General features: G+C 53.4%; 1 protein-coding gene across 1 annotated transcript; it reads left to right on the top strand.

Annotated features, from left to right (window-relative positions):
• The first annotated feature begins 5,963 nt into the window (after window positions 1-5,963).
• On the top strand, window positions 5,964-9,722 carry CDIPT (CDP-diacylglycerol--inositol 3-phosphatidyltransferase). The gene is made up of 6 exons (XM_082856159.1): window positions 5,964-6,409; window positions 6,509-6,643; window positions 7,327-7,480; window positions 7,922-8,003; window positions 8,584-8,665; window positions 8,785-9,722. The coding sequence occupies exons 1-6, from the start codon at window positions 6,367-6,369 to the stop codon at window positions 8,928-8,930; spliced, it is 642 nt and encodes a 213-aa protein (XP_082712285.1). The 5' UTR covers window positions 5,964-6,366; the 3' UTR covers window positions 8,931-9,722.
• Window positions 9,723-10,354: the final 632 nt, after the last annotated feature.

Genomic DNA, 10,354 nt, shown 5'->3' with positions numbered 1-10,354 from the left:
ACACCAAGACTAAGGCTGCAGGACCCAGGACGCCCCTCCTCTCCTCATTCTGGGCAGGAAGGAGTACAGGACCTGGCCTCTGGCTCCCTTCCTCCCTGCTGTGTAAATAATCTCCTGGTCCCACGAGGGGGCTTCGATGGCCCTGGGGACCCTACAGTAAATAAACCAGCATCCTGTGCCCAAAGCCTCCTCTTCTCAGTTGCCAAACAAGGGGCCTGCCCCCCACTCACTCTACCCCCTTTTGGACCCTAGGAGGGGAACTCAGCCCCTGATGCAACTCCTGGGGCCCCTCCAGCCCAGGGCATCCCACAAGGACTACCCAAGAGCTCTGCTGTTCCCTTGGTCATGGAGGCTCTGTCCTTCCCAGATGCTCTGTCCCCGGGCCTAACCTCTGACCCTTGGAGGGTCAGAAGAAGAGGGATGAAGGGGAGAGCTGGGACAAGGCCCCCACCCCCTTCCTGCCATGTCCCCTACCCACAGTCTCCCCACCTTTGCTTCTGGATTTTTGTTTTTGAGCAATAAACAGAAAATGTCCATTTGTAACTGGGCTGGTAGGGTGTGGGAAGGTGGGCCACAGAGCACTGGAGATGGTGATGGTGGCCTCTCTGGAAAAAGGGCTGGGGATAGGGGAACACTGGGGGAAAAAGATGGAAATTTAAGATTGCACACAGGGTAGTGTTGAAGGGGCTGGCCTGAGGTCAAAAAGCCTGACTTTGGGCTCAGCCTCTGGAGGACCAGCTGGGCCCACTCCTGCCCTCAGCAGTCTCTCCACAGGGCTTGGCGTTTCCAGGCTCTTCTAGCTGGGTGATAAATGACAGTAGCTGCCTCCCCTCCTTCACTGTTTGGCAGGTGACAAACAGCGCTCAATTTGTTTCATGACCAGTTGACCTAAAAGTCAACCCCCTTTTGAGAAATCTTGTACCCATCCAAGTGTACCATTTTTCCCCCCAATCTTTTTGGCATTTATTTATTTTTGGCTGCGTTGGGTCTTCGTTGCTATGCGTGTGCTTTTCTCTAGTTGTGGCGAGCAGCGGCTGCTCTTTGTTTGGTGCGCAGGCTTATTGCGGTGGCTTCTCTTGTTGTGGAGCACGGGCTCTAGGCGCGCGGGCTTTCGTAGTTGTGGCTTGCGGGCTCTAGAGCTCAGGCTCAGCGGCCATGGCTCACGGGCCCAGCTGCTCCGCGGCATGTGGGATCTTCCCGGACCAGGGCACGAACCCATGCCCCCTGCATCAGCAGGCGGACTCTCAACCACTGCGCCACCAGGGAAGCCCCCTTTTTGGCATTTTAAGCATATCTGCTGTTATGTGTCTACCAAGTATTAGATTTGCAGCTTTTCATAAACAATGAGCTTGTTTGGTTTCCCATGGGTGTCCTTTTCTACTTTACTTTTGAACGTTATAGAGAATTTACAGCCTGTTTGTCTTTTTTTTTTTTTTTTTTTTTTCCTGCATTGGGTCCTCGTTGCTGCGCGCAGGCTCTCTCTAGTTGTGGCGAGCGGGGGCTACTCTTCGTTGAGGTGCTTGGGCCTCTCATTGCAGTGGCTTCTCTTGTTGCAGAGCATGGGCTCTAGGAGCGCGGGCTTCAGTAATTGTGGCACGCGGACTCAGTAGTTGTGGCTCAAGGGCTCTAGAGTGCAGGCTCAGTAGTTGTAGCACACGGGCTTAGTTGCTCCGCGGCATGTGGGATCTTCCCAGACCAGGGCTCGAACCCGTGTCCCCTGCATTGGCAGGCGGATTCTTAACCACTGTGTCACCAGGGAAGCCTCAGCCTGTTTGTCTTAAAGTCTTTCTCCAAATCAACTGAATTTTCCTTAATTAAAATTTTATAATTAAATATAATGAAACATTTTTAGGACACTCAAAAGAGGATTGGATTTTGGAACACGAGGCAAACCGACCTTGATAATAGCCTAAGTTTTTTTGGCATTTATTCTGTGCCAGGCATTGTGATGAGCATGTATGCATTATGTTTTTAACTCTCACAAGGCCCTTGTGAGACAGGGACAATTATTCCCATTTTTCAGATAAGGAAACAGAGGCTGGGAGATGTGAACTGACTTCCTTACGAGGCTCCAATAAGTGGCCAGACTGGGATTTAAATGCAAACGTCACAAAGCCTACTGCACTGCCGTCTGGTTAGTAACAGGCATGATATGTTCCATAGCCATGCGGCTCCAAAACGTGGAGGGGAGACCTCAACACTGACACTGGTGGCCGGAGGGGCTCCTCAGAAGCAAAGGTGGACCCTCTCAGACGCCACAGGCACCTTAAGATGCTGGAGTTTGGCTGGGAGGCTGGATCTGGACCCAGGAACTCATCTCTGCCAACAGGTTGATGGAGAATAGGTTGATATCTGCCTGAATTAGAGCCATTCCAGGGGCTTCCCTGGTGGCACAGTGGTTAAGAATCCACCTGCCAATGCAGGGGACACGGGTTCGAGCCCTGGTCCAGGAAGATCCCATATGCTGTGGAGCAATAAGCCCGTGCACTACAACTACTGAGCCTGTGCTCTAGAGCCCGCGAGCCACAACTACTGAGCCCGTGCGCCTAGAGCCCGTGCTCCACAAGAGAAGCCACTGCAATGCGAAGCCTGCATACCACAACGAAGAGTAGCCCCAACTCAGCCATAAGTAGATAAATAAATAAATAAATTTATTAAAAAAAAAAAATCCATTCCAGGGGAATTCCCTGGTGGTCCAGTGGTTAAGACTCCGCATTTCCACTGCAGAGGGTGCCGGTTTGATCCCTGGTCTGGGAAGTAAGATCCTACATGCCACGTGGTGCTGTGAAAAAAAAAAAACTAAAAAAGAAAAATCACTCAAAAAGAAAAAAAAGCCATTCCAATAATATGCCCAAGAAACTTAACACCCCATTGTAAAGCAAATATACTCCAATAGATGTTAAAAAAAAAAAAGGAATAGGAATATTGTAAAACAATTATACTCCAATAAAGATGATTAAAAAAAAAGGAATAGGAAATAAATAAATAAAATAATATGCCCACATATCTGGCAAAAAGGGGGAGGGGCACTCCTCCCACATCACCCCACAGAGAGCCCAGCCTGAGAGGAGGGAAGGATCTCTGTCACTTTATTAAAGTTTTTGATTTCTGGTGGTGTCCTTGCTAGCTGAGGGTGGAAAGGTGTGTGATGGTTCCAGAACCCTTTGGAGGCTTCAGGGGTGATGTTGCTCATGACCAGGAATCGCCCCAAAACCAAACTGTTGAATGAGTTGTGAAAGAGGAGCTTTGGTGCATGTTCTAGAGGAACAGAGTGGGGAGAGGGCACGAGAGGCCAAGAGCGGCACCAGAGTTGGGATCATCCTCCAGATGTCAAGTTGCTAGGCAGAGCTCCCTAGAAAAGAATAAGAGTCTTTTGACTTTAGATTCAAGGTTCATGTCTTTTTATCTTTCCATCCTTCACCTATCCATCCAACCCCTATCCCCCATCCATCTATTTATCCATCCACCATTCCCCACCTATCCATCTATCCATCCACCCACCATTCTCTTTCCATCCATCCACAAATCTACTCATCATTCCCTATTCATAATAGACACTCAATAAACATTTGCTGAGACTTCCCTGGTGGTGCACTGGTTGAGAAACCGCCTACCAATGCAGGGGACACGGGTTAGATGCCTGGTCCGGGAAGATCCCACATGCCGCGGAGCAACTAAGCCTGTGCTCTAGAGCCTGCGAGCCGCAACTACTGAGTCCGTGTGCCACAACTACTGAAGCCCGCGCGCCTAGAGCCTGTGCTCCGCAACAAGAGAAGCCACTGAAATGAGAAGTCCGCACACCACAACGAAGAGTAGCCCCCGCTCGCCGCAAGTAGAGAAAGCCCGTGTGCAGCAACGAAGACCCAACACAGCCAAAAATAAATAAATAAATTTTAAAAAGTCATTAAAAAAATAAAATAAACATTGCTGTCAGTTCCTTCTCTACCATCTTCACGAACCCCTCTCTCCTCCTCTGCCAACCCCTTACTTGGAGACGTTCTCCAAGGCTCCATCCTCAGCGCCCCTCGTCTTTCTCACTCTGCACAACCCTCCATCCCCCGACCCCAACCCCCACCAGGGCAACTGCACACCCTTCAACTGCCAACTTCCTCCTAGATCAGATCTCTATCACCAGCCCAGACCTTGCCACTGAGTTCTGAAGCCATATTCCCAACTGTCTACAGAGCATTTCCACCTGGAGTTCCCAGGGGCCCCTCACACATAATCTGTCCAAAGGCGGGAGCGTGCCTGCCACGCCCCAGGAAGAATGAGGAGGCTGGCATAACTGGAAGCAGGGACTGGAACTAGTGGTATCGGAGGGTCTCTGGACAGAAGGGTCCTGGCGTGGGGTTCACCGTGTTTGGATATCTGAGTCCCTTGGTCTTGTGTCTGTTTTTCTTTGATGGGCACAGGATTCATGTGGTAGGCAGCGACAAACAAGGCCTCGTCAGTGAGTTCTGCGCTGATCTGTGTCAGGAATTCCTCAGAATGGGAAACCTTCTGGAAAAGGGAAAGTCAGAGGGGCTCAGCCTGGGAGTTCCTACATGGGAGTCCTGGGTCTGGAGGCTCCCAGGCTGGGGGCTCTGGGTCTAAGGAGTCTGGTATTGGACGGCTGGGTCTTGCAATTTGGCCTGGAAGGTCCTGGAAGTGGAGGGCAGCCTTTGGGGACCTCAGGGGTGTAGTGCTGGGGGCTCTGGGCTCAGGGTTGAGGCTAGAGTTTCCAGGCTGGCGGTCTCAGTGCCCTAAGCCTAGGAGCTCTCCACTTCACTTCACCCCCACCCCAAGAACTCCTCTCCAATGCTCACCGGACCTCCACCCAAGCAGGCTGCAGAGTCTGTGGCTTGGGATTGCCCGCTGCTCTTTTTCTCCACATTCCTGGTAGCAGTGGATGCCATCCCCCTGGGGACAGCGGAAGCTCAGGTTAGGCTGAGAAACCAGCCCACTTCTCCCAAACCCAACACACCACCATTCCCCGCGGCCTTGAAGAACTGTGTCAGTTCTCTCTCTGAAAAAAAGAAAAAAAGAAAAGAAAAGAAATCGTTGCCTTAAGTCTTCCTGGGGGGGGGGGAGGGAGGAGGTGGGACTCCCACAACACCCGCCTCCCGCCCCCCTCACTTCGCCCAGCAGGGGCCTCTCTTCCCTTCTTCCCACCCAAGACCTTTCCCAAGACAAGGCAGACAACTTGCCGCCCCGACCTGGCAGATGGGTCGAAATCTTGGGCTACTCGTCAGGAGGGGAGACGGGGAGGTCTATAAGGAGCCCTTTTATGGGCCGGGGGACGGGGGACTTGGGAGCTGGGGAGGAAGGTTGGAAAGAGGGGAACCGGGAGCGGCGCCGCTACCCGTCGCTATAAAAACCTTGGCGTCTGCGGAGGTTCAGCAGCACCGTAGGGAGAGTAGGGATTCTAGAACCAAAGCTGGGAGGGCATTTTCCCCGCTTGTCGCATTCGCTCCTCCGGCCTCTCCTCCACCCCCTTTAGGTCCCTCCTTGGGGGTAGTGACCCCCGCGCCAGTGACCCCCGCGCCAGTGGCCTTGAGAAACTTGGGAAGATCAAGGTGGAGCCTGGCACCTAACCCTCCCACCACTAGGGGCACGCGAGAAGCAACCCCACCCGAGGCCGCCCTCCAACCTCTCTGGCTATCATCTTTTTGCCTGGAGCCTGTGAGAGCAAATGGGGCCAGAGAGAGGGGGCGGGGAAGAAAAGGTGTGGGCTGTGCCAAATAACCTGGCCTCTCGGGGGTGCAAAGAATCGGGAGGGCGGGATCTTTTTTCCTTATCTTTGTCTTCAGGAGTCATATCCTCCGCAGAAAGGAAAGTAGAGACATTTACCTAGGCCTCCTTCTCTTTTGACCTCTCCTTTTAAGTTCCTTCCTTTGCTCAGCGTTGATGGTTCTTTGCCCCCTCTCCTCCCTCTTTACTTTGGTACGAACCGATGGAAAGGGGAGGAGGGAAGAAAAGGAAAAGGAAGAGGGCAGGTCTTAAAGGGGACGCAGCCATTTCTTAAGCCTCTTCTTCCTTTCTCCAATTTTGCAAGGACGAACCCTGAAGAGTAGGTTCCGGAAGCTAAGCACAGCTGGAGGAGCAGGGGCCGCAGCTGGAGGCAGGAGAGCCGGCGGGGCAGGCGGAGGCCAGCGTCTGCTCAGGGGAAGGGCTGGGTGTGCGCGACCTCTGTGCCCCACGCACAGCTGTGTCGGCCCATGCTACGGCAGGCAAAGAGCTTTAACATCTGGGACCTGGCAGGGGCAGCGGGGACCTGCGCGCAGTGGGCGCGGCCGATGAGCCGGGCTGGAGGGTGAGCCTTCCGCCGGAGCTGGGAGAGAGCTGGCACCTCCAGATAAGGCCCAGGGCGGCCAGGGGACCTCCGCGATGCCAGGCGAAAATATCTTCCTGTTTGTGCCTAACCTCATCGGTGAGTGCTACCCGCGGCTCCGGGCCGAACGGGAGGGCTAGGGACCTTGGGCAGGCTCCCTGATCCTGCCCTGTCTCCCCCTGCCGTCTCAATCCCAAGGTTATGCCCGGATTGTCTTCGCCATCATTTCTTTCTACTTCATGCCCTGCTGCCCTCTCACGGCCTCCTCCTTCTACCTGCTCAGCGGACTTCTGGACGCTTTCGATGGACACGCTGCTCGAGCCCTTAATCAAGGTGACAGACACCTTTTCTCAGCCAGCCTTGAGACCCAACAACCCTCTGCCCCCTTTTCCTGCTTCCTTAGGACCTCGGGGTAGGCGGGTACTCGGGAATCAGAGGGCTCTGTCATTCCCATCTCTGTAGAAAGCAGAACAGAATGGCCTGATTTTGTAGCAGAAGGGATTTAAGCTCGCTGTGGAGAAGAACTCATTGATAGCGAGGGGTGTGGGATACCAAGACCCAGCATGGCAGTGCAAGTGCTGGAGGCCTCTCTGAATAAAAATCCATTCAACAGGTGTTTTGGGGGCATCTGCTGTATGCCAGGCACAAGCCATAAGGATTCCAGAAAGCATGTTTAGAGGGAGGATGGAGAGGGAAGGGAGATGGTTTCTGGAGAGATGATTAATTTTTTTAATCTGTTCTTCAGACCCACCTCTAAGACTTCCCATGCTAGCTTTCTCACTCCCTTCTACACTGTTTTCTCTACACTGCCATGCTTCCTTGTTTTATGATATGGTGACCCTTGCCTTTTGACCTTCATACTCCAACGATAGCAGTCTGCTTTCCTCCCCAGGCAGTGGATTGTGGGCCTTTTCTCTCTTAGACTCTGCATTAGAGTGATACACTAAATATGGCCTCTGTCACAGATGCATTGCCCCCTTACAGCCCCCATCCACCTAATAGTTGCCATTTTTCAGGAACCCGATTTGGGGCCATGCTGGACATGCTGACAGACCGGTGCTCCACAATGTGTCTGCTGGTCAACCTGGCCCTGCTGTACCCTCGCGCCACCCTTCTTTTCCAGCTCAGCATGAGCTTGGATGTTGCCAGCCACTGGCTGCACCTCCACAGGTCAGTGATTCTGGGGTTGTTGACCGGTTGAAGAAGACACTACAGTGGGGAGGGGTGAGACCATATGGGAGGTGTCTTCAGGCTTCTTGGGACGTCTCCTTTTTAGCTCTGCTTTGTTGAAGGACCCTGGGCAAATCTTCTCTGAATTAGCGTCAGTCCTGTTTTACGGTTGGATTAAGTAATCCCTAAAACCCTTCTGAGGATTCCAAAGAGTTAGCATCCCTTGGGAAGGGGCATGAGGCTTTTGAATCCTGATTCTTCCCCCAGCTACCCAGCTAGGTAGTGTGACTTCGGGCAAGACAGTGGTCCTCAGCTGTGCCCCAGTCCCTCCTCTGTTCAACAGAGGCAATCCCAGTACCTACTTTGTGTGGGTTGAAATGTGGATTAGGTGGGCATTCGTGGTAATGAAAGCTCATGGATTCCGCCTACTTTCTCCCCAAGTTCTGTGGTCCGAGGCAGTGAAAGTCACAAGATGATCGACCTGTCTGGAAATCCAGTGCTTCGCATCTACTACACCTCCAGAGTGAGCATTTGCTGCCCCTCCCTATTCACTTAGCTTATGGGCAAGTCCTGGGCTGAGCCCTGGGCCCGGGGTGGGATTGGTGGGAAGGGCTCCTGGGCTGAGCCCTGTGAATTGCTGGAGAAAGCAAGTGGGCCTGAGGCCCAGGTGCGCCCAGGGAGAAGGAACTGAGTGGCTTGAGGGGAGAGGGAGGGAGGAAGAAGCCAGGGAGGTGTGCAGAACCAGCTCTCAAAAGGCCTTAGGCTGTGAGAAGGAGTGTAGTCTTTACACTGGAGGCTCCAGGGTGGAACACCTCCAGGTAAGGCCCAGGGCTTCAAGGGGGCAGCCCGGTAAAAATATCTTCCTGTTGGTTCGTAACCTTGTGGTGAGTGCTGCCCACAGCTCCGTGCGGAAGGGGAGGGTGAAGGGCCTTGGGCAGGTTCCCTGATCTGCCCTGTTCCCCTCTATGCCCACCCACATCCTACCTGTACCGCCCTGCGCCCCTCTTTCTCCAGTACAGTTCCTGGCCCCCCGGCCCTTAGTTGGGGGATCGGGGGCACTACCCTACCCTCTTGCTTAAGCAGCCTTTTTGCTGTCTGTGCAGCCCGCTCTGTTTACCCTGTGTGCTGGAAATGAGCTCTTCTACTGCCTCCTCTACCTGTTCAATTTCTCCGAGGGACCTTTAGGTAGGAGATGAGGGGCTGGGCAGGAGGGTGGGAGGGGGTCGGGCCTGCCCGGGGAGTCAAAGGCCCCTCCCTCACCCGCATCCTGTTTTCTCTGTATCGCCCCTGCTCCCTTCCCACAGTTGGCTCTGTAGGTCTTTTCCGAATGGGCCTCTGGATCACAGCCCCTATTGCCTTGCTCAAGTCCCTCATCAGCGTCATCCACCTGATCACAGCCGCCCGCAACATGGCTGCCCTGGACGCAGCAGATCGTGCCAAGAAGAAGTGATCCTGGAACCTCCAGCCCCTGGCTACCCACCTGCCCTGGGAGTCTCACTGTGCCACGCGGCACCCCTGTCCCTCCTAGGAGGTCCCAGGCACATGTCTTCCCAATGTGTTGTCCAGCCTGCTGGGGAGGGGGACCAGCCTCTTTGGTGATGTCATGTTCTCCGTAATCCTGGGGACCAGTCCCACCCCTGTGATCTCCAGGGACCTGGACTTCAAATCAGGAAGGATGCTCAGGAGGCCCCGCCCACACGGGCAGTGCTCCCGGGCCCGAAGAGAGCTGTGTGAGCATCGGGCATAGTCACACCTGCTGGCTCAGCCCTGGGATCTGGCTTGGCTGAGACCTTAGGGACGCTTGAGTGAGGGAGGTGGGGCAGGGGCCAGGTTTCCCAAAAGGCAGGGGTTCAGACCTCTGCCCCTGGCTAGATGGAGGAAGCCTGTGGGTTCCATGGCCCAGAGAGAAGGTGCTGTCGAGATCCCCATTGCAATCTCTGTCCTGGCTCCGAAAGCCTTGATTATAAAGGTGGGAGCATCGCTGTTCTGGACTTGGTTTCCTTTGAGATAGTCTTGGACCAGGGCCTGGGTCGAGGGGAGCTTGGGGGAAAATGAGGATCCATCTGGATACTTTTGCCGCAGTAGTTTACTGGCTGGCTCCTTCCTGTCATTCCTCAGTGACCTCAGAGAGATCCCCTCCCTGCCACCCAAGCGCATTCTACGTCCTCCGCCCACCCGCTTTATTTTCTTTACGACACCGTCACTGGCTGTCTACCTTTACTTGTGTACCTGATATTTTCTACCCTCACTAAAATGTAAACTCCACGAGGGCACAGACTCTTCTTGTTCTTTCTCTATCCCTACAAAGAAGATTAACCTTGACCTGACATATTGTAGCGGCTTAAATACTCACAAATAGATCGGTTGGTTTCTCAGAATGTGGTCCTTAGACCACCTGTGGGATACTACTTGAAAATTCAGCTTCTTGGACCCTGTGCCAGACTTTCAGAGTTGGAAATTCTAGGGATGGCCCCAGAAGTCTGAAGTTTTAATAAACTCCAGCTGATTGATTCTTCTTCCCAGTTACACTGAGAATCACTGTTCCCTCTTAAACATTTTTTTGGGTACTTATCATAGGAGACATTGTTCCAGGCATCTGTCCCTGACAGCTATCCCTCCTATCTGAGCAGAAAGCTGTCTGGCATCAGCTTTCTTTTTAAGACTGCATTGAGCCTACCATATGCCAGACCCTGTGCTGGGGCTTCATTGCAGATAGTACTTATTTTATCCTTGTAATAGTTTAGCCAAGAGGGCCTCATGTCTGAGAGGGCTGAAATTTATCCGATGTGTATTGAGGGACTTCCCTGGCAGTCCATTGGTTAGGGCTCCACGCTTGCGCTGCAGGGGGCACAGGTTTGATCCCTGGTCAGGGAA

This window comes from Leucopleurus acutus (assembly GCF_964270905.1).
Source record: "Leucopleurus acutus genome assembly, chromosome: 16".
NCBI classification, from domain to species: domain Eukaryota; kingdom Metazoa; phylum Chordata; class Mammalia; order Artiodactyla; family Delphinidae; genus Leucopleurus; species Leucopleurus acutus.
Note: the sequence above shows the minus strand (reverse complement) of the source record. Positions and strands in the feature narration are given on the sequence as shown.

Excerpts from the sequence above, each read along its gene's own strand:
- CDIPT (XM_082856159.1), top strand. The coding sequence starts at position 6,367 with ATGCCAGGCGAAAATATCTTCCTGTTTGTGCCTAACCTCATCG. Across the intron at positions 7,481-7,921 it reads CACTGGCTGCACCTCCACAG|TTCTGTGGTCCGAGGCAGTG; the intron begins GTCAGTGATTCT and ends TTTCTCCCCAAG. Across the intron at positions 8,004-8,583 it reads GCATCTACTACACCTCCAGA|CCCGCTCTGTTTACCCTGTG; the intron begins GTGAGCATTTGC and ends CTGTCTGTGCAG.